The sequence below is a fragment of the Ornithodoros turicata genome, chromosome 1 (genome assembly GCF_037126465.1).
Source record: "Ornithodoros turicata isolate Travis chromosome 1, ASM3712646v1, whole genome shotgun sequence".
Taxonomy (NCBI): domain Eukaryota; kingdom Metazoa; phylum Arthropoda; class Arachnida; order Ixodida; family Argasidae; genus Ornithodoros; species Ornithodoros turicata.
Genome location: NC_088201.1, coordinates 26420922 through 26446785, shown reverse-complemented (window position 1 = coordinate 26446785; position 25864 = coordinate 26420922). Strand labels below are relative to the sequence as shown.

The 25864-nt window shown below is 43.8% G+C and overlaps 2 protein-coding genes across 10 annotated transcripts in view; one reads left to right on the top strand and one right to left on the bottom strand.

Moving 5' to 3' along the window:
- The window catches only part of LOC135377716 (ataxin-1-like), a 142469-nt gene extending 134725 nt beyond the window's left edge, over positions 1–7744 (top strand). For all 4 annotated transcript variants that reach the window (XM_064610334.1, XM_064610332.1, XM_064610333.1 and 1 more), the window contains one exon: positions 3198–7744. In XM_064610334.1, the coding sequence (XP_064466404.1) occupies positions 3221–5044 (1824 nt within the window). In that variant the 5' untranslated portion in view covers positions 3198–3220 and the 3' untranslated portion in view covers positions 5045–7744. The remainder of the gene's footprint in view (positions 1–3197) is intronic.
- LOC135377718 (protein BANP-like) overlaps positions 1–25864 on the bottom strand; it is a 44808-nt gene that overhangs the window by 13022 nt on the left and 5922 nt on the right. For 4 of the 6 annotated variants that reach the window (XM_064610336.1, XM_064610340.1, XM_064610341.1 and 1 more), the window contains 10 exons: positions 24327–24682; positions 22918–23114; positions 20872–20918; positions 20109–20165; positions 19886–19964; positions 19316–19479; positions 15330–15465; positions 14951–15152; positions 10811–11031; positions 7505–7962 (listed from right to left, as the gene is read on the bottom strand). In XM_064610336.1, the coding sequence (XP_064466406.1) occupies positions 10876–11031; positions 14951–15152; positions 15330–15465; positions 19316–19479; positions 19886–19964; positions 20109–20165; positions 20872–20918; positions 22918–23114; positions 24327–24682 (1394 nt within the window). In that variant the 3' untranslated portion in view covers positions 7505–7962; positions 10811–10875. Of the gene's footprint in view, positions 1–1225; positions 2118–7504; positions 7963–10810; positions 11032–14950; positions 15153–15329; positions 15466–19315; positions 19480–19885; positions 19965–20108; positions 20166–20871; positions 20919–22917; positions 23115–24326; positions 24683–25864 lie in introns of those variants that run through there. The other 2 variants (XM_064610338.1, XM_064610337.1) reach the window with 2 other exon arrangements.

The following is a 25864-nucleotide window of genomic DNA, read 5'->3' as shown; positions in this document are numbered from 1 at the left end:
CGGATATATTACTCTTGTGATCGTAATCTTATTTTCTCAGGCTGCGTATATGCTTCTTCTTTTAAAGAAAATGTGATATAAATCATATAAATAATAGAAATCAACAAGAAGCAGCTAGCAATGTTCGTAGCAGACGGTTTTTCCTACGAACGAATGAGGGGCTCTCTACCACGAACGTCACACTAGAGTGGGTGTGGTCTGCAGTTGGAGCGCTCCGGCCTGTCACCGCGGCAGCGATTTTCCAAATTAATTGCACCGTGGTGATACAACTTTGGACAGAAATATTTTGTGGGAATGCTTTTCACATACTGCTTTACAAGATGACAGCAGTTTTGGGCCATGTTAGATACCACTTTAATGCTCCTTTAACATCAAATTCATAATAGTGGGTCAGCAATGTTTGTTTTGTTTAATCTTTGTGCCTCTACCATTAATGTCCAGAGCCTCCATATGACCCTTGCATTCATTCTCCATGTCTGCAGCTGAATGCCCCATCCCAGCATCGCAGGATATCGGGTAACTCGGGTAGTGTTTTATTGTGGAGTGGTGTGTCTGCTGATATTTGTTTTTTATTCATACACCTTAGGTGCCCTGAGGACATTTCATAAAAGGGGGGGGGGGGGTTAAAATAAGTACTGGGTTTTACATTCCTTACAAAATCGTACAACATGCTCAGAAGGTGAATTCCATTCTCGAATGGCGGTTTGCATAGGTGAATGATAACAACAGTCCGTTGAACTAAATGCAGGTTGAAGCTTAAATGCATTACAAAAAGACTGCTTGAGCAGTGCTATGCGATTTGTAAACACGGAGAACCTGAATGAAGTAATTTATACATAAGAGACAATCTGCATACTTTTCTTGTTTTCTAAAAGTGGTATGCTTCTATTTTCCTTATACTACTCAGTTATACTTAGGGTCAGACGCTCTCGGGTTAAACCCGATTTCTCCCCAGATACCATTCACATATCAGGTAGTACCATGTACGCTATTTACTAGAAACTGATACGAATGTGTGAAGTAGAAGCATATGTGATGTTACAACATGTGGTGCTGGTCGCGAGGTAGCCATGTTTGACCAATATACAGTCGACCCTCGATTTATTTCTACTATATTTACCCTATTTATTACATGTACATGTACCCTATTTATTACACCAACGGTTCCCAACAAAAATGCTCATAAATTGAGGTGTGCAGGAAAGAACAGAACTGAGGCGTGCTATAAACGAGAAAAATTTCCAGAGACGTTTATTTTTCAGAAATACTAAGTTAAGGTGCTTTGTACGTTACCTTCATTTGTGTCTACATTGCTAGGAAGGGATGTCAACTACTTCGCTCGTCGTTCTTCTCTTTGAAATATATTATAGCAGCTTCAATGTGATCCAGAGCGGATCTGCAGATTGTATTCAACTTAAGAAGGAAAAGAAATCTAGTCTGTCAGCTCTCAAAATATTACTGCACCGCGGATAGGACGGCTGGATACACTGAGGTCATGCTCCCTGCTTGCGCCAGATAATGTAATCCATCACACTCACTCTGCTTCCGTATTGGCTGCTAAGACTGGCCGCATGACACTACGCTGCGGCAGAAAGTGCGCTTCCAAATTGATCGCGCATAGTGGCGCTGCAGTATTTCTCCTGGCGCGCTATTGCTTCTCCTTATCTCCAATGGCGTATGTAGTTGACAGACTAGATTTCTTTTCCTTCGTACGTTGGACATGAGTGTAGTCACAGTAGCACTTTCTACACTTATTTTGCTCGCTATCATAGCCTTTTTTACCCCAGTGGTAAGAGCTGAGCGTTTCCGTTTCTCTGCTCCAGACATGCCGATTTCGGAATCCGAACACAAACTCATAGCTCTTAGAGGTATGCCAGTCTGTGATACCAAGGATGAGTCACGTTTCCTCATACAGTATCCTCATGTCACTCGGTGGTGGTAGCTAAGGTAGTGCTCAAGACTGGGAGGTGTTGGGTTCGTATCCTACCACTGGCTATGCTGTCTGAGGTTTTCCCTGGGTTTTCTGAAGACTTCCCAGATGAATGTCGGCACAGTTCCCCCTGAAGTCGGCCCAAGATGCACAGAACTCCCTCCCAAATCCGGTAAAGGCATTCAATCTGAAAAGGTCAGACCCTAGTTATACTATAGAATCATCATATTTTTTGTAAATGAATCGGACGGCTCTATTTTGAAGTGATTGCAGTTGATCTACAAGATATTTTTGATGGGGACTCCATATCAGTGAATAATATTCTGTCGTTCAACAAACAAGTGAGTTATAAGCCAGTGACTTAACATTGCAAAATATAATGTTATTCTTAGAAACCCTAGTGTTTGATTTGCTTTACGACATATTCTGAAATTTTGATAGTTCCATGTGAGATTACTTGTTAGATGAACGCCTAGGTACTTTATACTTTCTCTAAATTGCTATTATTGAAAAGTAATTAAATGTAAAGCACCTCATAGTTCTTGAGAATGTACACATTTGGTTATGGCTACATTGACCTTCATTTGCCATTTCTGGCAAGAATTTTAAATGACATCCAAGTCTGCCTGCAAAGCTACACATACCTTGTGTAGCCCTACACATACCATGAATTAGTTGCTCGCCATGGATTGTGCATCCTGGGCTGACTTCATAGGGAGCTCTGCCAACAGTTGTGTTAGAGAGTCTGAGGAAAACGCAGGGAGGGAAAACACCCAGACAACACAGCTAGTGCTGGCATTTGAACCCAGGCTACCTCCCAGGAAGCAGTCCATGCAGATTGCATTGCATTTGATTAGAACACATAGCTTGCCGCTGTGCCACCTGTTTTGTTGATCGTCACCTTTTTAAGTATCTAAAAAGTACTCTGAAACAGCATACGAGTTACTGAAGAAAAAAAAAAGTGATTAGCAACAGATACAGAGCACACGTATAAAAATGTATACAATATTTTCCTCAAGATACACAAAAGGTATCTAGATATAGGTACTCAGTTACTTAACAACCCTGGCACAAACCACAAATGTGAGTTATCTAGTTAACAAGTTAAGTTCATATGGCCTCTTCTTTAAACAGTAATAAGAAATGTCTTGCAGTTCTCTATGGTTCCTAAAAAAAGGCAACAAATAAAGACCAAACTGCATTAAAAGAGGATGCTAAAGTTAGAACATGTGCACAAGTTTTGAGGATGGCATTCTCTGTTGTGCAGGGTACCCAGCACAGAGCAGGTCCATGCTATCCCTCAGCCGTCCAGACTACGTAGCCCCACTGGCGCTATGCAGCAAGGAGAGGTCAAGCGAACCTTCCCCACTCAGCCCAGAGAGTCCAACTCGTCCCTGCAGTGGAGCCCACCATCCAAAGTCATCCTCTGTAATTGCTGAACCACGCCCTCCACCACTGGACGAGTCAGCCCCACGTCCTGCCTTTGGCCCATACCGTGCCTCCCTGGACACTCGTGAATGGCCCCACATGAACGTGCCACCTCCTCGGGCACCTCCTAAGATCTCTTCCGAAGCAGGAGCCACTGTAACCACCACGACTGAGTCTCCTCTCGTCTGGCTCAGTGACGTTTCCAGCGGACCACAATCTGATATCCTTTCTCCTGCCGCGAGGCTCTACCGCCAGCAAGTCATGGCAGCATCAGTGAGTGAACCCATGTTCCAGTATCCACCCCCAATGCCACCTCATCACACCATGTACCAAAGTGCAGCGAGATTTGGTGGAGGGCAGCCCTTCAGCTTTCTACCCGTTGCGCAGTATGGAACGGCAGGTTACGGTGCTTCGGCGATACCGACACGTCGACCTCCCTACATGGATCTGTCCTTGTTGAGCCGGCCAAGCCCACAGGTTCCCTTTGTGTCAATGCCTGTTCCGGTATCTCCACCGTCCCCTGCTACGCCGAGTGGAAAGACTCAAAGGCACTCCTTTTCTTCTCTGCCCAAATCACCTGAAACGCCGTCCACAAGTTTGAGAACACCAGAGCATGGTCCACTGCCGCCGAGTCCAAAGGCTTCACCTCCAGTGAGAGAACAAAGGCGTCATTCGGTGCAGTCTCCAATTCCATTTGCCATCTATGAGAAGGAGACAGAGGTGGAATCTGTGATTGCAAACAGGTCGCCTGGGCCATACCGTATGCCCTCTGGGAAAGAGGGAAGTCTCAAGCATCGCATTCTCCACCCACCACCGAGTATCAACATAACAGAGCCGCCACCAGCAGTTCTGGACAGTGCTCCCCTTTCAGCACCACCCATTAGGACGTCACGGGAGGATGCCATGCCTTCACCAAAGTTTACGCGGGTTTTGGACCCTGTTATGCCAAGACTTGCAGTGTCTGCATCGCCATCTAGCAGCAAGACAGAGATTCCTAGTAGTCACACAGCAACACCAGCACTTCACTACCCGGCATACTTTATGAAGGGTTCTATCATTCAGCTGGGTAATGGGCTTTTAAAAAAGGTGGAAGATCTCAATACTGATGACTTCATCAACAGCGCCAGTGTGAGTAGAGACCTGCGAATTGACTCAAGTCGTGTTGTCCGAATCGCAGACCTTCCTGGTTCAACCGAAGCTGGTGTGGTTGCTTTGCTCAGTTTCTCCGTAGGACAAAATCAAGTCCAAGTCACTGTTGAAGCACCTACAGAGCACCCATTCTTTGTCTTCAACCAGGGTTGGTCATCATGCTCTCCTGAACGTTCTTTGCAACGCTACAGGCTACGGTGTCACCAACTTGCTGTGGGTGATGTGTGCATCTCATTAACACATCGTAGTACATTAAAGCCACATGCAAGCCCAACACCGAAGCTACCAATGGTGCAAGAGGGATCAGTTAAGTTGGAAGCTCCTGTTGACGTGGTGGGTGAAACTTCAAGATCAGTTGTGATGTCTGCTGCCTCATCGTTGGAGCTGAGAAGAGCTACAACAGCTGTTAAGGCAGATCCTATGAACCCCTTGAGCATTGGTGAACAAGGAAATAAACGTAAGCGGCGATGGTCGGCTCCTGACCAAGTTGCCAGTGGGGAAAATATCCCGGTACCAGAGCGGACGGCTACAACGTGATGATCATGTTCATTTAGCCTGAGCTGAAGGAGAGGACAGAACAGCACTTTTTCTACTTTAACAGATCTTCGTACCAGTGTGATGGAACTTCTTTCGAATGCAGTGATGCTAATGTTTTCAAGGACACATGAACAGGGCATAGTGTAGTAACTGAGAAAAATCTCTGGGACCTGAATTTGCATGTAGTAGTGCAGACATTGACATTGGATAGTGAAGACAAATAACATGTTTAGGTGCATGGCACAGCCAAAAGCATATAGAGTATACTGGTCTATAATCACTCTCTTCATTAGACCTCTCATTTGTGCATTATCCATTTGTGGAGGTGGGCAGAGGTTTCCCTGTGCTATAGTGTATCAAGTGAATTCTCTAAACTAAGGTATTGGTGGAGAGTCACTTAACATGTGTTACAGGACATTTAGAATGCAATGTGCCAACCCGTGTGAAGATCAGTGTTAACGCAACCCTCACAGCTCACTGAATACAACCCCCCCCCCTTTTTTTTCTTCTCCCATTCAAGAGTTCCTGCACTCTTTAAAGACCAGTGTTTGAACAACCTTTATTCACTCCATTTTAATGGGACCATGCTCCTAAAAGAACTAGTCTGTTGTGCTTCCATGCATCAATGTCTCCAATGTTACATGCATTCAAAATTGTGATGTCCCAGAACATAGCAAGTCCAGCAGAAAGTGTGCCACAGCTGCACATGCCCTGAGTGACCAAACTCTTGTTTTCAGTGGCAAGGACAGCAACAATCTGTCTTTTATAATGACCATGCTGGCCATGGAATGCTTGTTGCAATCTCCAGTGATAATTGTTTCATAAGTGTTTTCAAGTGACGTTTTCTGTAGCTGTTGTTTGTTGCTGATGTTGTTTGCCCCGTCTTTCAAGCATTTGTAGCTTGTGCTGTGTTTCATGTCGAAGGTTCGGCAGAGACACAAAAAAGCAAAGTCCCCCCATGGGAAAATGTGCGCATACAGCAGCAAAGGCCCAATGCGACAGGTTTTGGTTGGTTTAGCTCTTCTTCCAGTTTTGTTTTGGGATGCAGTCATGAAAAGAGAAGTGTTTTATTGGAACAGAGACGTAAATGTAATTGGAGCAACCCGTAACAAATATACACATAAAAGCAAAGATACTGTATGCAGTAATTAAACGACAGCACAGTGATATCTTTGGTTATGTGCCGCATTTGTGGCACACTTCCAAAGCTTTGCATTACTACCTTAAGTTGCTTGTCAATTCAATTATTTTATGATTCATGTTCAAACATCAACACTGCAGTAACTACGAAAGCCCTTTTTACAGCCAGTGTTTGTGATGGACCTAGACGGCTTAGATAAAGGAAGAACAGCTCAACAAATCGTACCTGCTATTTTGATCTCCAATTTATATCTGCCATTGTAATGCTCGATGCCAAGAAGCTGAAGGTTGCGACTTCTGAATCCTGTTCTGTTTATCGGCACTTGGGCACCCTACACTGGGCCTCTGCTGGAACATTGCGACAGTGACATGTACATACACACCAACCCCACGGGAAAACTTAAGTGGACGTTATGTATTTTTATACAGATGGTTATGAAAAGTAGTTAGGCGGAGTTGTATGCCACACTTGCTCAAAAGCAATGTTGCCATTCAATCGTGGACTCAAAACATGTGTCTCAGTGTGGTTTTTGTACACTTTTTTGACGTCACTTTGCTGAGCTGCTGTTAACCGTAAGAAAGTGCTTGAACGTAGTTCCAGTACAACACAAGTTATGCAGTGAACAGGCATACAGATTTATGCTCCAGGAATGGTTTTGCTTCCCAGTTATGCTCTTGTTTCTTAAAGTGTGCAATATTTTTGTGGCCTTGCACACAGAGTATAGCTTTTGCTGTTAGAGGTCTCTCTCCAAAAGTGTAGACCTCCTTCTGGGAACAATTCACATGGTCCATGTGGCTGGTAAGAGTTGTTGGTTCACGTTCCAGACCAAGGGTACAACAATAGTATTTGTTACTACTTATGATTGTGTAAACCTGGCAAGACCAGCCCAATGGTGTTGGCATGCATGTTGATGGAGCGTGTACAACACACTAACTAGCCACCGAAGCTCACAGTTCAAGAGATTACGTCTGATTTCTTCTGTGTCCTTACACTAGAAGATAATCCACTGATGCCAATGTCGTCATGAGTAACACCATGCAGAAAAGAACAGTACCCTCAAAAGCATGTTCAGATACCATTGCTTGAAACATGTTACTTCTCTAACCGTTTGTGGGCATTATCCAAGTGAGCATTTCTGAGCAAATTTCTTGTGTCTTGGCTTCTAGACAAAACAAAGTTTGTGAAGTGTTTGCACAACATTTTTTATCAAGAATGTGCACAGTGTCGGGTCAAAAACCAGTCATGACCAAGCTACTGCTCGAATGAGCCACCAGTGTGGTTGTGTGTGTGTAGTTATAAAAATATCACTCAAGTAATGCTACTTTAAAAAAATATTTTTATGAAATCCTGTTTGAGCACACATCAAAGTCTGTCAATGAGAAATTTACCAGCACTTGTTAGTTTTGTAAACTGGGGAAGTCTTGACCAGATGTTATGAAACTCTATAGCTCCTTTGATAAATACTACTAGGCATGATATGTATGTATACACCTATACAGTTAATGTTACCGTCAGTGTTACCAGCTTATACTAGGCACCAATTAAAATCCAATGTTGAAGTCTTGTTGTATTTTGTAAAATAACATTCAGCAGCCATACATTACCTAAAGTAAATCGACAGTTGGACAACAGATGTACGTATTGCACACATGTTACTGCCAGTCACTGCTGGGCAACACACAGGGCTGTTCCTCCTGCTGCCACATAATGCTTTGAAGGTGTACCTTAGGTGCATGTCAGCTGAGCTTGGTGGATAAGTTGACAGGAACATGAGACCCTGACAAAGAAATGCGTAACAAATTACTTTCAATACAGTGGAACTGGTGGTGCAATTCTATTGCCATTGGTAAGCAGTGTCTTTTACAGTTATTTACATGGTCGAAGACATGGTCTTGCCATAACGAATCACGAAAATAATGACACAAATGAATCACCATGAATCGATAAGACTAAGAAGCATGGCTCCCAAGCACTGCCAGCTTTCCATTCTGCTCCTATAGATATTTAAGCAGAATCTTAAATACAGAGCCATATAAAATGAAGTATAACAAATTCCTCAGTGGTGTGATTGGACTTTGCCGTTTTGGAGCAGAAAGCAGAGCAAAGAAAATTCCTGTTTGGAGAAGCAAAAAGTAGTTTAAAAGCAGCTCAATAAACTGACACTGGTGCAGTGAGATGTGAAACGTTTATTAATTAGCGCATTGTTAAAGTGGCATACAACATGAAAACTCTGCTTAAAACAACAATAAATTACAGTTTTAGTAATAAAGTGACTAGGAATCTACTAGGTGACTATTTCTATTGCGCTGTGCCTTTGTTCTCTTCTAAGACTTGCAAGGGCTGCTGAAAGCTTGATTCTCCCGTGTGATAGGAGGGTGGGCCCGCTCTTTCTGTCCCCACAATTTTTTGGCTTCATACCATTTGCAACGAGATCCTCGGCATGACACAACATTCATCTAGCATTTTCAACGTCACCCTTTAGTTTTCGCTCCGTATTTTTCTTATTAGCACCAATTCATGGGAAAGAATTAGGATAACAGCAGATTTTAAAGGGGCACTAAAATGCAAAAACAACTAGTTCACTAATGAAAGTCCGTGTTTCAATTATTATAGTGGAAGCAAAATTAGTTCACAGCGCTACTGTTTAGAAGAAAAATGCATTGAAAACAGAGCCATCTTTGGCAGCAACCAAAGGGATCCTCCGGAAGCAAAGATTGGCGGCATCCAATCAGACAGCAGGAGAAGTGCACGCATGCCTATTGTGTGCATGTGGATTTGGAACAGGGCCGGTAGTAGTGTTCCATAGATGCGCAGCATGATGCGCATTGCTGCATTTTTCAATACAGATTTATTAAATTGTAGCTAATGACAGTTATCACAAACGTTCCACTGACAACAATTATCCTCACGTCCTTCGGACAGCAACACCAGATCGCTTCGTAACTCGCACTATGTTTTTCGCTGAAACTGCTCCATGGCGTGGCACACTCAGCATGGACTAAAAGTACCCGATGTATACCCGATGCACAAGCTGAAGCGCCGTTCACTGCTTAGTGACGAAGCAAGAAAGAGTCCGGTATAATTCTGATTGAAGCTTCGTAATGGAATCAAAGTTTCGAATTATGACAACAAGTACGAAACCGACTGAGAGAAGCGTGCTAGTACTCTCTCTCTAGCCGTGTTCTCGCTGTAATATCAGCTAGGAAAGTCACATTACAACAAATACATCGATGAGCTGATTACCTGTTAGTTTCGACAACGCCAAAGCCATGTAAGTTCCGCAATGTGTGTTTGAGTGCGCCAACCGATCGTGTCACCACAAGCACAACTGAAACCATGTGACCGCAACGTATGGTACACAACACACTGCAGAGTGCTCGACTTGGATTGGATCCGATAGATAGCTTAGCATGGCTTGAACTGGCTGTATAGTCTACAAAGTCAGCCATCATAAATAAGCCAGTACAAGCAGAGACTCCTTTTTCCGCACTTTTGCTGTTCAAAATTAGGGAAAAAAAATCCAAATGGGTGCACAGTGGTGCAGAGTTTAACATGCCGACTTTTTGCAGCAGAATGAGGCAGGACCTCGTGTTTGGCGCAAAAATGCGCAATCAGCGCAGCAATCACACCCTGATTCCTATTTTAATTAGAATACATGTGTAAAGAAAAATGTGTGCTTTATAAGTAAAATAAAAAATGTTATTTGTCAGGTATCAGATGCCATTGGTCATCACAAGCAGATCAGAGTAACCAAAAAACTAGCAACCATCATAAAAGGTCATCCACTTTATTGTAGGGCCCAGTATTTGGGCTGCGAGGACGGACGGAGCATATGATGTGCTGTACAGTAGTTTTTCATATCTGCATGTTGCATAAATTTCTACTGTACAACTTGCACCCATATGTGGTTAAACGTGGTATGCATAAGTACGACACCGGAATATCTCAATAATACTGGCCCCCATTATATGGACATCTTGACTTATTGATGATTGTTTGGGAACCAAGCTTTCCCTGTGTCTTTGTCACATTAACATGAAGACCTGCTTTTCCAACTATGGACAGTGAAAATTCGAGATGCTGGCCTGCCAAGCATTTTCTTTTTTGTTGTGAACACGTAAGTCAAATGCAGAGGGCTGCAGGGAATGGCATATGATAGAACATTCAAGATGAATGTGGTGGTGGATAAGGCAATAGTTCAATGGACGTATAACTGAGATTTTTGACAATGGCCCTCCAGCCGGGAGGCCCAGCAATCGGGACAACACGTGTCCCTTTCAAGGCCCCTGAGGAAAATGGAACAGCTCCACGGTGTCCACACTCCCCAAAGTCCTACTTGAACATCTATATTATGTCATAATCAGCAGCAAAACAAGTTCAATTAGTTTTATAGTCTGCATTTTGTGCAGCCAGAAAAGAAGTGACACTGAACAGTCGCTTTTGTTCAACCTGCCTACTACATATTACTACAATACTAGAATTTATCTCCATCTGTTACAGCAATGTGCAAAGTATCCAGTTTGTCATCCAGCCACATTTCCCTTACCAGGTAAGCAGCCTCTTTCCCCAGAAGGCATGTGTAATGCTCACATGGCCTAACAGTAACATATACACAAATTTCTTACCTCGAGTGCTGGTAGATTACAACAAGGCCTCTTGATTCATCTGGGTGATGGCTCCTCCACCTTCATTACGGAGCACCAACTAGTGCTTCAGTTTGTGCCTGTAGATCACCTAGCAACTCGGAACTTGCCAGAATCTGTATCTGTTGATTCTGATCCAGCTGTGCTATCTCCTCTGCTGTTGCATGAACTACTTGTATGTCGCCATGCTCAGTATGGATTATCTGTGCAAGGAATGCAACACATTTTTCCTTAGCACCTTGTGCCTGATCTCCACGCATGAAAAAGGCAGGCTACGTCCTCACAGCCCGATTTTAGGGAGGGCAGCTGCCCCCCTTGCCATCAATCCTCATCCACTTTGTTTCCAATTTCATCAACAGTGTTCACTCCTAGCTTGACCAACGTTCATTGCAAAGCAGATGAACTTTTAACCCGTATTTTCATCAAGCTTAAATCATCCTCTTTTCAACTTCATCAGTGGTGTCTGCTCTTAGCACGAAGGACACTCATTGCAAAGCGTACAAAATATGGATGTGTGTTTTCGTCACGTTTCAACCTGCACTCATCCTTTTTGCCAACCCTGTCTGTCTGTGTCTACCTGCATTTTCATCGGGTTTCAACGTCATTTCCTTCTTCCCAACAACATCGGCATTGTCTGTTTCCATGTACAGTCATGTCTCGCTTATCCGGAGTTAGGACATCCGGGAAACTCGTTATGCGGACTACATTCCCGGGAACGAACCTGCTACTACTGAATTTCGTCTCGGTTATACGGAATTCGTTATCCGTATCTGGACAACAAGTACGGGGACCAATCTTTCAGAACCTAGGTCATTCTGACTCGCTTATCTGGAAAGCGTGAACATCCTCTGTGGCTGGCATGTGCTGTGTTCGCATTGTTCCGGAAAAGGGTCACATCTAACCAGGGCATTCTGTACTGTTTGACTCCCCTTTCTTCAGAGGTCACTCCCTTTCGGTGTGTGCAGGCACACGGTAGAGATGGTAGACGATAAGCCGGAGAGGTGCCCTGTATCCAGTGGTGCAAGAAAGCCACATTTGAACGTCAATGTCCAGGCCACCCAAAGCATCGCCTGTCTTTTGGCCTATGCCAAAGACGTTTGCGCAAAGACAAAAACACGTGCGCGGGCCCAAATTTCTGGGACAGTACCCTTCTTTGAACAGCAGGGCGATGCAGGGTGTGCTGTGGCTGTGACCAAAATTCTGTCACACGCGTGCCTACTAATTTCAGGTAGCTCACTTCTCAAGAATTTTTGAAGCAACAATATTTTCCTTGTTTCCTTTTCTGGAGCTATAAAGAGGTTTCCCAATTTTTCAATGTTTCCCCGAAGGTTTGCTTGGTTCCGCTATTCGGAAATTCGTTATCCGGACGAAAAGCGACGACTCCCGAGGTGTCCGGATAATCGAGACATGACTGTACCATAAACGGCATACACTAATAAGCAGATGAAGTATGAACCTGCATTTTCATCATCATTCAATCTGGATCCACACACTTTTGCTACTTCATCAGTGGTGTCTTCTCCCAGCGCGACAGACAGTCATTGGAAAGCAGACAAACTTTTAAACTGTATTTTGAACACGCTAAAATCTGCATCTATCCTCTATCCTACCTCGGCAGTTGGCAAAAAATTTCTGAACACTGTACTAAGTTGTTCCTACCTAGTCTATTTTAAAAATTCAGTAGGAAGTTACATGAAGCACCCTGTAGAAGTGAAACAAAACTTTGAGTACTTTCTTTCAAAAAAAATCTTGATAATCAGTCCTGCGTAAAATGTTTTGAGGCCAGCACACATTGTTCTTAAATATGGTCGTATCCTGAAACCCACCTATGAAACAGATACCACTAGGTTCGGCTTCAGTCTACAATCTACTTCGCTATTTGTTTCATCCGAAAAGTGCTTATATACTTGTACCTTAAACAAATTTTAAAGATCAGTGCTGCTTCTGCAGCTGTGGAGGCTCCGGTGACAACAAGATCAGCATGATGTCACTCTAACAGGAGGAGTGAGAGGGCCTTGCTCAGAGGAGAAAGATGCCGTCCAGATGCCAGCACCGCAGCGGCATCCCTTTTCTCAAGGCCGTGCTCTGATTGGTGGTGTAGGGAATGATGTTTTTGCCTTTTTTCAGGGAGGGAATTCGGGCATATACTCAATATCCGGCGTGTGCTCTCGTCACGTATTCCGTGGAATAACAGTAAAATTACGCCACTATTACGCGTGGAGTACGCTCGTACGCTCAATATCCGTCACCTGCTCGTGTCATGTATTCCATCGAATAGCAGCCAAACTGCACAATTATTTTGCGTGGGATTTTCGATACCATGGTCAGTGGTCAGCAAGGAATAAAATAACATAATATAGTTGCAAAATCGACTGAGACTGTCCCTTTAATATCAGCAGCGTGTGACCAGAGGGTTACCCCCATCGTGCACAAGGTTTGATGTGATTTGATGTTTTCTGGTGCAACAACAGCAAAGGTGTGCACAAGGGTTCACGTGCCATCTGACATCAAAATTTAAGTTATGTGAAACCTCCTGTGACCTGAAGTAAGTAATAACCCCCATATTCTTAAATTATCCTCGACTTGACCCTCCACTCAAGCTGCTCCTCAAGACTGGCCTTGTCTTCATAAATCGACCTCGAATCAACACGCACCCCAACCCTGAGTGGAGGAAACCTTCCACGCTAACCACGGGTACCTCAAGGTAGCGCCAGGGCTTCCTTGAGCGTTCAAGTTGAGTTTCGAGGGTATTATGGCAGCTGACAAGTCATTCGCTAAGTCCGTTGACTTTGTTTATACATTGACTAACAGCATTACAACGGTGCAGAACACGTACATAAAAGAACCAACTACAGTAGAACCTCGTTAATTCGAACTCTGATAATTCAAATTCCCGGTTAATTAAACAAATTTCGAAGTTTTGTTTGACCCGCTATGTTTTCAATGCATTTGAAGCCCACTTAATTCAAACCTCAACTCCGGTTAATTCGAATTCCGTGTGAGAGGGAGAGCTGAGAGCAGAGTGTGCCTCTCGGAAGGTGCAAGTGTGGCCGGTAATTGCGTACATAGTTGCGTTTTGTCCACTCAGAACAGCGTGTTGCGTGCGTCCTCTTCGCGAGAAGTGAAACCGACGGTGTCCGCGGTGTGCTGTAACCAACGAGTCAACGAGGGCCAAGTATAAAACGCTTTCCCCGAAGGAAAGCTGGCTGCTATCGACGAAGTGGAGTCGGGATTGAAGAAGACTGTTGTCGCGACTAAGTATGGCATCGTAAAAAGTACTATAACGGCGATCATGAAGAGTTAAGACAAGATTCGAGGGAAGGCACATGGCTTTAGAGCGAACCGGAAAAGGCTTCGGGAAGCTGCGCACCTGCGTGTGGAAGAGGTACTTCTCCTGAGGCTGAAACGAGCCAGAAGTTCGAATCTACCGGTAAGCGGCCCTATCCTGCAGGCGAAAGCCAACGAACTGGCGCAGCGTCTCGGACTTGCGGATTTCAAATGTAGCAACGGTTGGATCTCAGCAGTTGTCAATTGAAAAGTACTTCATTAAGTAGGCTGCTGAGCAAACAAAAAGTTGGCTGTTTTCTGCATGTTTGAGACCACATGATGTTTACAACCACTGTTCTGTGCTAGTATGTGCCAAGACATGTTTTGTATGAGGCCTGCTTATTCTACAAGCCAGAATCTTGCATTGGAAAACAGGTTCTGATAATTCAGACTTCCTGATAATTCAAACAAAAATCTGTGGTCCCCTGAAGTTCGAATTAACGAGGTTCTACTGTATGCTCATTTTCTGTGCCATAATTGTGTTTTAAATGTAACATGTGGCATTTTCGAGGTGGCATGAAAAATGCCACCGGTGGAGATGAGATTAGGGCTGGAGTGAAGGACATTGCATGTGGAGCTCCTCGCTGGAGGAATCGCCTGAGCACATCATTGAAGCCCAATAGCTCATCAAGTGGAAAAGTGCTTTTTTCCTCCCTCCACAGGAGTCTAGGTGGGGTATCCAGTCAGGGATAATTTAGAATACGGCCGTAAATTTGCTGGACGTTATCATCTGTCATTAGCATGTGAAACGGAGAAAACCTGCACGTTGTCCTCACAGTGGAGCCTAACCCTTACCTGAGGTTCTCCTGTTGAGATTCCCTGCAGTGGTAAAACTTCACCAGATATCAATGTCACGGGCACTGGGGCAGATGCAAGATCCAGGTCATTGTCCATGGAAACATCTGACTGTGATGCACCCAGAGAACACTCTGGGGATGACGATGAGGCCTCTAATGATTGTCCTACTGCTGGTGCCTGACCAGCCACTGGTGGAAGCCTATAGAATACACACAAAGGTAATCTTTAGATACAAAAGAAACAATACACTGTCTTGTTTTTGGGTGCGTGAGTGAAATGATTTGTTAAAAACAGTGATAGTATAAGTAAGGTGCATATGTGGAGTGTGCATAGAATTTTAATAGCTTGCATTTTAACAAACTACAATGGGACACACCTGTCTCTGAAGGCTTTCACAGTGAGTGGCATTCCCCTGGTTTTCCGCCTGAAGGCAGTGCGGCACTTGGAGTCGAGATTTTGTTTAATCCTATGCCAGTCCTTCTCCCCAATGGCAAAGTGGTACACAAGGTGACCTGTAACAGCAAAAGCAGATATTTTAAAGTAGTCTTTAAAGGGACAGTCTGGAGGTGTCGAATGATTTTGAGATCAGGATTGTATTCACTTCCAAGTTACGTGTAAACGACGCACACAAAATTGAGATAAACAAGAAAAACTAACAGCATGTTCACAACTGGTTTTGGTTTCACAGTGATGTAAGCACGAGCTACCGCGCCTTGGTGGATGACTGAAGATTGTTTTGAAAAGTGGTAAAATGTAATCGGCAAGTTTTGTCCCGAATTGGTTGCTTGATTGCTTGGCACAACAGAAACCAGAAGTGGCTGACAATGACGTCACGGCTGTAAAGGTGCTCACTCTAAAGTACTACATAAATAATTGGCTGCAAATTTAATTAGAATATTTGGACTGGCAACACTGGTCTGGAAAGCATGTGACAGCAGTTGTTTAGCTTTTGTTTGCATCCTGATTGCCGCTTAATACCCCCTGTCAGACGGGCGCACTTATGGCCTTCAAGTATGAAGGCCGTAAACAAAAACTGAGATAAAGGTCAAGCCAGATGGTGACGATAAGGCCTTCGGGGGAATTTGAAAATAAGAAAGGAACTGAGTTCGCAGAACTCCGTTGTCTCCAAACTGCCTAACCTGGAACGGAAAAGGAAACTGGATACTCTCGACAGTAGGTGTTGCGCCAGCATGAAAGCTGGGTGACAACATTATGGCGACGCGTCTGCCACACGCATTTATGAGATGACCCTTGGAACAATAAAGACCTTCTGCAGCTGCTGTGTAGCAGCGTCTTTGGAATTACGGCTATTATCTAGCCACTGCCTTTTCTTACCGCCGTTACGTTTATGGCCTTCAGTTGTGCAGTCTGACGAGGGTATTAATGACATAGAAATCTCTATTCATGGCAGATTACCAATGGAAGCTTTCTAGAACATACATGCACTCTAACCAATGTTACTCCACACGATATTAGCTAGTGCAGCTATAACGGAAGATAATAAGATTCAATTACACATAGTACCAAGAGCAGTGAGAAGCAAGTGACTCGTAAGGTGAGTTGTATGCCTCGTTAAATGGATCTTTCATGTCATACTGCAAAACCCCTAACGTTTCCAAGCTCCAAGTTTTTGCGAATTGAGGAATCCGTGGATTTTAAAAGAGCAATGAAGGTCCCGGGACCTTCAAAAATTCTGGAGCAGATTATGCAACAGATAACATGTGCCCTTGCTGCTTTTAACCAGCGCGACGATCAGGACACACGCAACACACAGATGTCCCTTGCACAAAAACTATGATCCTAGCTGACCTGTAGCGTGCATGCAATATTTTTTATCTGCATATCCTCTACAAGCCCCTCCTTCAACAAGCCCGAGTGACATGGAGAGTACCTCCGTAAGTAGCACAGCACTGTGCATGCAACAAATTTTCAGTGAGAAATGAAGCCTTGCAGCTGCTTCCCACACTGATGCTACATCACATGAACCTAATTATGTTACGCCAGGAGATGAGGCCATGCCTCCAAGGTTGTGCCACATTGCTGCATGCTAAATGTCACGTCATTGCACCTCTAAGGGCACGCAAAAATTTCTAGGAAGGTTTGACGCTTCAAAAACTATGCTGGAATTAAAAATTTTATCTTCACAGTTTGTTCTGGTAAGCATTTCAACTGGATTACAGTGTGTGCAATGTCGCCATTAGCAAATGTGGTACAGGTAATCTTGGGCCAATTACAAAGTAACCCAATCAATGCACATATTTTAGCATCCGGAATTCGAGAAATTTAGTGGCCGTAGATATGAAGCTCGACTTGCAAAAAATTGGGGCCGCAAAATGCAAGGGCTTTATAGGTACCTTACTGTTTGAAGACCAATCATGTTATACATAATACACTAAATGGGCTGGTTAACAAATGGAATCATGTTAGTTTGTAGGAGCCAACACATGTGTACTGTAGCTTTCTGTGGAGGAGCAAATATGTGCAAACTTGATGGTAGAAGTGCAAGGATGCAGGCGAGCTGGTACATTGTAAGTGCATTGCTGGTGCAATGACGTGTTGTGTTGTTATTTTGCTATTCCTCGTCTCAGGTTTTATCGTCGTTTTTACAATGTGGACGTCGTTTACAGATGCGGATAACAAATTCCGGGTAGCCGAGACAAAATGCACTGGTCGCAGGTTCGTTCCCGGTAATGTAGTCCGGATAACGAGTTTTCCGGATATCTGAACTCCGGATAAGCGAGACATGACTGTACCCATAAACATATCCCCCTTCCATATCACACTTCCGATGCCGCTGGCTGCGGACGTATTGAATGTGCAAACTGGCTGTGCTCTGCTCAGTACTACACTTGCATATTTCTCTTCCCCTTTGTACACCCGAAGTAGAGCGTTCCAACCACTGACAGCTCAAACAAGCTTGAGGAAAACCAACAACTCCCAAATATTTGTGTTCATTTTGGACTCCACTGCCACCAAGATCCCAAGAAAAAAATAGCTCCCAGTGCTTCGAGCAGGGCACCGGGCTGATGGGCGTACTGAGAGGGGGCCGGGGGGAGGCATGGTCCCCCCTGGAGCTCCAAGGTCGCTTGTGAAAATAGTGCGCTCCTTAATTATACTTCGTAATGATTATTCTCAGGTGTCATAATAGGAACCTCTGAATAGCTGCACAGTCCGCAACGTCCGCCTCCATAAAAAGCGGTGGTAGGGTGGTACACGTTTGCGATTTTGCTGCATCTCCCATAGACTGCCATGTATTCGAAATCTGACAAACTTCGTAAAAAATCAGTGGTTCGCTTCAGGCCTTCAAAAATGTGTCATTCCCTAGATAAACCTGAGAGAGGGACATGCCAGTACCTGTTTTGTAAAGAAATTTTGCGTGGATTACGAGATCCCTGTGAACAAAAGTTCCCCATAGACTTTCTTAAGAGGAGAGTCCGCCTTAAAACATTTCTCTTGAGATCGATGTAAATTAGTTTACATTGTTATTGCAGACAGCCATTCAATTGTCCAATAGTTAAAGACACAGCAGTTAATAAGCAAATAATAGCAATTAAAGGCACAGCAATTCGAGCGATGGCATACTTCAACATAATATTGGATTCACTTCTAACTCTCAATTTTGGCTCCTCCAAGGGGACGTCAGCAGAGACACTAATGCTTATTTGCGGATAAAACATGGATATCCGCGGGCACCACAGGGGCATGCGGTTTTATCTGCATTTTTATCCATGTGGATTTCAAAACCTATTTCTATCTGCAAACGAGAATGTTGCACAGTTATCCTCGCAGATTTGTGGATATAACCGCACCCACCTCTATTTATGTAACCTGGTTGCAGGCATCACTAGCAACCCAAGGTTACCAAATGTCCACAGAACTATGTGGACATGCAAGACGTGACAACTGAACCAATAACAACGTACGTATCAGATCCAACAGTGGCCATTGTGGAAATGTCATGCACGTTTACAAGCTCTCCATCAGGAAAGATCTGTTGATCAGACACGTGGCTGTTGATGCTTTGCCCATCCATCACTTCCTCTCCGCAAAACAATTAGCCTTATCACTTCTAAATTGAGATGCATCTAGTATTAGAATCAGGTCATCCAGAATTTTCATACTTGCAGATGTCCAGCACTAGTCGATCACACTGGAGTCCTGCACCCGACAAACTTGAGATATTTTCCTAAACATAATAGAATTAACTGCTGCAAAGAACGATGACAAGGGTAAGAACAGGAACGACACAAGCACTGTTCTTACCCTTGTTGTCGTTGTTTGCAGCAGTTATTCTATTATGTTTATGTACCAACTACCCCAATATATTTTCCCTTTTTCTGCTTCTACTGGCACTGCACTTACACCTTATTCCGAATATCCGCATGGGGTCCAGTTGTTGCTTGCCGTGCCGCCCAGTACCCGAGATGTTTGAAGAAGCCTGCACTTCACGGTCAAAGAGATAGTCGAGAAGGGTAAGCGCCATTTTCTCCGGTGTTGTACAGCTTTTGTTCAGCATCTCCAAGTCCCTTTAAGACGAGTTTAACAACATTAATATGCAAGGTAAGAAATGTTTGGATAGTAAATTCGGTAGATCCTCGACTCAATACCTCGGTGGAAAGTTTGCGCTATCTAAAAACCTCTCACTCGTGCCCAGGGGGTCATAGCCATGTTGTGCAAGTCAGGCTATGTTAGGTACACAGAGGGAAACAAGTTCCAACATTTGGACTCCCAAGTTCGGGGTGCGTTAATTATGCGAGCATGTCAAGTACATGAGTGCACACTATATGTCTAACCAATCCATCTAGACTATAACTTTTAAATAAAATTTCAGTTTTGTTTCAGAATTCATCTGACAGGACAAGACCATCCCACCAAATCTTCACAATCTACAATAAAAGCCGTTATTCAAAAACATGTGAGGAGCGTACGTACTGCGGTCGGATGGGGCAGCGTACTCTGAGGTCAGGATTATTAGGGTCACCAAGCCAGGATCCATTTGGATAGTCCTCATCTGGAACAAAATGCTTCGTGGCTAAAGTGCTTCAATATTTTTTTTTTTGTAAGACAGACAATCTGTTTTGGAGTAACACTCTTCAGACATACACCTAAATTTGATGATAGCCCTTCATACAAAACAGAAAAAAAAGAAGCTTACAGCTGTTGGAGGACAATGATACCAGACGCACTTCCGACTTCTTACTGGTAGAGGAGTCTGAAAATGGAGTATATATGTAATTTAACCTACATTTAACATTATTTACATAAACATTTTGACATTATTTGACATTACACATTATTTACATTTGACATTTTAAAAAGTAATGTAATGATAATGCAATCTATTAAGTAAATGTGAACGGGGGCGGCACAACGTCCTGAATTCAGGGGCACCCCAGATCCCAACCGGCGCCCCCTTCCATCCCTCACCGCCACCACCAATTCATCCCCAGGTCCCAAAAAGACAAAGGAAAAGCGTTTCTGGCATTTTATTCGCATGCGGCACCTGAGATAACACTTTGGCGCCTCACCTCCATGGGAATTTTGTGCCCCCTTCCAAATTCAGAGGGTCTACAGCAACCCCTCTAGCCCCCTTCCACCACCCCTGAATGTGAAGTAATCAACACAAAGTGTCGGTTTATATGGAAGAGGGTAAGCTGGTGGGGAATAATGTTTAACCGTTGTGTGAGCAGCATCTGTGCTCTCAGGGCCAGCGTCTACGGGAGGGCAAGGGGGGGGGGGGGCAATTGCCCCCCCTGAGCCCGCCTAAAGGGTGCCCGCAAAAAGACACAGCTCAGGCAGCAAGAATGCGGGGGGAGGGGGCGCAAATTTCCCACTTGTCTCCTCGGAGGCAAGAAGTAGACGCCGGCCCTGTGTGTTCTATCTGGTTTTATGGATGTTAAGAAGTTCAAATAGCTTACCTGCAGAATTTGTCAGTAATGGGACACATACTGCAACAGTGTTCCCTCTGTAAGTTTTTGAAACACAAAGGTCTTTTAAAAAGGGCACAGTGGTGGCAAACTAATGTCTCATATTAAGAGCTCAACATTACAGTGGTCAAGAAAGCACCAACAACTGATTCTGCTTAACACACTCCTTGCTGCACTGTGGTTCACATATAGAGTGTGCAAAGTGTCATTTTTTGCCAGCAGATCCTTAACATAATAACCTTTACAACACAATACATTTTGAGGAATAGGATAGTTCCGGTAGATGTGGTGCATCAAAGCTACAGGCACAGTGGAAACCAGAAAATAAAACATGACTGGTGCACTTTATTCAGAAGCACTGAAAGCACACACACACAATCATTAGATGCAATGCTGTATCACACGTTATGCCATGATCCCTAGGACCAGTTCTAGCCCCACTAAAAAAAATTTAGGTTTCTGTTGTGCTATGTAAAATGTTATCAAATATTTCTTCATAGTTACATCCGATGGACTACTTGATGAACTAAGCTGAGGTTCCAAAAATTTCAAATTATGTGTCCCTGCTCCTTTAAGAGTGGGTGCATTGTTTCACAATTTTTTCCCAACAAAAGTCACATTTCCACGTTTCTGCAAGGTGCCAATTACAAGTAACCCAATAATTCAGGGCTGCCTTTAAGCAAATGCAGATATGATATTGCCCATTCAGAAAATGCTTCTATTATGTGGGAGGTGATACACCAAGCATAACCTAAACTTGTAATCTGACTCATGAATTAGTAAAACTGATAATAGAGTCCATGTAAAGTCCATTTGAAAAATCTGAATAGTCAATTGCAGAACGCAAGATGAAAAACCAATATAATCAGAAATTTGTTCTCATCTTTTAACATTGTGTGCCTCCGTGTGTGCCATCGTGTGCCTCCACATTTCACAATGTGGAGGCACACGAGTAATTGGTTCAAATCACTCGTCTTGTACCTCCACATCAAGGGTCACATCAACTGCTAAAAAACTGTTAGTTTCATTGGACTTTAATAGTCTAATTGCATGAATAAATTTTCAAAATGTGCGAGTTAAAAATGTTAGCACTATATTAACTGTGCAAATAAAAATTGAAATATATTGTCTACACTGCAGCCTATGTACATATTCAAGCATTTAACAGACTTCTCATGTAACTTGCTTCGGTGTACAAAAATCAATGTTTATATCATATTCATACGTTCATAGTGTTTATCAGTTCCCACCTCCCCCACACCTAGCATCTGTTACAAAACCAGATATCGAAAACAAGACTATCTCTCATGCACTGGGTACTGCACATTGGGTGTTAGGCAATGAGTAGTACATCCCGTCATGGGTGGCGATGCTTTGATGCAATCTTAATGGAGCAGTGAAATTACACTGAGGATATTGCAAAACCTTCCTTAATTACTCAAGCAGACTACCAGGAGTGGCCATGTAAAATATTTTCGCTGAACAGTGTCTGATCATTGTGCGATTCAAGTTACAAACGCTGTGAGAAAAAAAACCCGGAACAATCAGCCTTGCGTGGTTCCACTACCGTGATGTACGGACCATAGTGTGAGCAAACCACCTGAATCGCACCCCCATCAGGGCCCCCATCTACGTGACATCAACTTCACTCATTCTCATCGCACCAGGATCAAACCTTTCTCGCATGCTACAGGCCAGCTCTGTTGTTTGTTAGCTACACATTGTTTTTGCCAAAGAATGCTTGCTATTTCTTGTGAAACCTACCGCAGTTCAACACCAAGAATTTATGGACGGGTCTCTCACTGCTCCTTTAGGGCAGCCCACTGGAGTTTATGATTTATTTATGAAAATACCCCTAGGGCCCACGCGGACATTACGATTAGGGAATTTACATTATATGTGCGGAAATTTGGCATCAGATACAGTCCTGGCCAAAAGGGGTAAAAACTTCATTCTGTATACAGACCCCTTGTCCAGATTAACATAAAAAGGAAACTTGAAAAGCCCACTGATATGTTTATTAACCAATCAGCTTACTTTCCCCTGCAGGATGGTGCCAAAGCCGCACGTGGGATAAGAGCAGTTGTGCCATGGCTTGAACCTGATTGCACTTTGCTGGTTACATCCTTGAGTTTGTCCTTGAGTCCCTTGTAGCATGAGCCCACTTGGTCTAACTTCTGAGCAAGGGCATCTAGCCGAGATAAAATCTCGCTCTGCATCAGCGCAAGCTGGTCCTATGATTCAGAAATCGACATTAGGATCTTCATAGTATACCTGTACTTATATTCAAACGTAAACTGAAAGTAAACAAGTTACTGCAGGAAGCTATTTTTATTGAGCTGGACAGTACAAGAAACTTCACACTTTTCAGGAATTTTGCGCCTACAGTAGAAATTCAATGACAGGTTTTTAGTGGAAAGGCAAAAAGGTGTTTAGTCCAATCTCAGTGCAAAAACGCTACTGTGTTCAAAACTGATGCAAAAAAACAGTATTTTTGGATGGTTAGTCCAGCACAGCTGATGGTTTATCATAGCACAGATAATCCGGTTCAGCAGTGTACTTGAGCAGATTGATTGCACAAGACATCCCTTATGAAATCAAACTACCGTAATTTCACTCTGATAACGTGCACCAGCTGAGAATTAGACTTTTAAAATAATAAAAGTAGCACGTATAGGTTCATGCTTACTAAACAAGAAAGTATCACACTGAGATGAACTATCACTAGATAATAATTTGTGGCTTTACGTCACAAGATAACCGTGATCATGAGTGGCACAATTTATAGTGCGCCCAAATCTCAGCACACGGCACACCGTATTTAGCACCTGTCACGGATGACTCCGTGTCCGAGCAAGTTGTACCTTGCCACCAAGTTGCTGGCATCCCCGGCCTGGATCCAACCCACAACCTATGAATCAAAGCTTGCGGCTGCGACAGAAAACATCATGTACGCCTTCGATCCTTATTCTGAAGGGGCTCATTATTTCACTCCGCACATCACCACCACCAATGGGGCAGAGTATCGCCCCTGGCGATGAAACTCCCCATTCATCATCTCAAAATAAAGTTGTTGTCGTTCATGTACGCCTACATTGCACACTGCCGCAAAAGAGGCAGGAAGGGCCTGGAGACCAGATTTTGCCGTATGACATTCACATTATGTGGCAGAAATTGCGTTACACACCTTCACAGGTTTCTTACTTCTTTACATTTGGTTTCTTTTAGTTTTATGTTTGTTCATAGTTAATGTACTTTCTTTCCTCAGCATAACACCATAAAGGGGTTTATTGAAGCAGAAGTCTCAGGACGGGAGCCGCCGATACTTCGAACAGAGACTGTTCTAGTAGGCGCCATTCTCGTCACTGCGCTGTAGAAGAATGGTCTGTGTTGGAAATTTCAGTTCCATGCATACTACATTACTATTATGCATAAACCAGGCTCACCCTCAAAGACTCCTCAGCTTCAGCATTGCAGGAACTATTTTCTTCATCAGCACCACATTTTTCTGACGTGTCACACGTTGCTTGGGCATCAACACTTGCAGTGCTGTTTGCTTCCAGCCTTTCTGCTGTACATTCAGGCAAACCGAGGTCCTCAGAGATGTCGTGGTTTGTGCCTACTCCCATTTCAGACAGTTCTGACACCTTAGCTAGCATGAACTGCCCATCCCCCACAGAGATCAGGCGCAGAGGAGCTGAGATTAACGAGTTACCGCTCGGGCCTTCCCCAGCAGCACCCAAGATCTCTCCCAACTGATCGACAACGAGAAGATTTGGAAGCGAAGCATCTGTTGTGTCCCCTGTATATGGTAGAGAAGAATTGAATCACTATTTTGGCAAACAACACACACAGTATGAGAATAGGCTCATTGTCAGGTGTGTTCTTGCTGATACGTTGTCAGACACAATCCAGTGAAACCTGTCGCAATGCCGTCGCCGGCACATCGTGGCAGCAGACGTCCTCGCGCCATCTATCCATTGGCCGCCAAGCAATCTCATAAACCACCACAATTTATGGTCAGCTTACCAATCAACAAGCTAAACAACGAGAATTAGCAGAGGCAGGCTACAAACATAGACGACACAAACACGCCTGCTGTTTGATTTCATCTGAGCTGTCCCGGCACCTTTTGTTTGGTTACCACATGGTGACCGACAACGCCAGTTAAGTTTGCACCCACCGACATGTAAGGCGTATCACCGTACAGCCTACAGCTCATCATTCTGCATCTCTGCAGAGTCCCAATTTCCTACTCTGAAAGTGGCAACACATGTCAATATTCCGCAGGCACTTCGAAGTCCTCCATTATTCACCACTTGACAGCGAGAAAGCAACGAAAAAAAAAAAAAAAAACAGACAGCGCTGACCTCGATAGAAGCATGGTCGCCCCTTTGAGCTGTAATGACATCACTTATGACGTTTTCTCCTCATTTGACCCTGTGGAGCAAGTCGAGCGGGACCGCGCACGGTGATGTTTAAGTGTGGTTTTTTTCTATGAAAAATATCGTGTACAGAGAAAATTTGTGTGTTAATGATCAAGTTAAGTTACCTGCTTTCACAACATGCTCGGAACTGAAATTTTTTTTTAGATGTTTTTCTGTGCTCCTTTAACCATGCCACGAGCCATGGACGAACTCAGCTCGTCGACGGATTCCTGATTAAAAATGCTGAGGACAAGTGTAGCTCGTCCGCGAGTATTTCTCTCTCTATCCCTACCAGTATTTGTCGTGCTCTATACTGCCACAGACGGGTACAGCTCGTCGGACTGCTTCTGTGCTTTGAGGACACATGGCAGCACCAGTCTGTGTTTGCTCCAAGCATTTCGGCTGTGCAGCATACATTTAAAAATGGTGTCACCAAATGTGGCTGCGGCTCACATGAGTTTTAGAGATTCTGAAGAAACAGAATTGCTCGTCCAGTGAAGATGACTTTCTGGCAGAACATAGCTCTACAAGTGAAGAAGAGAAGAGAGGCAAACTCC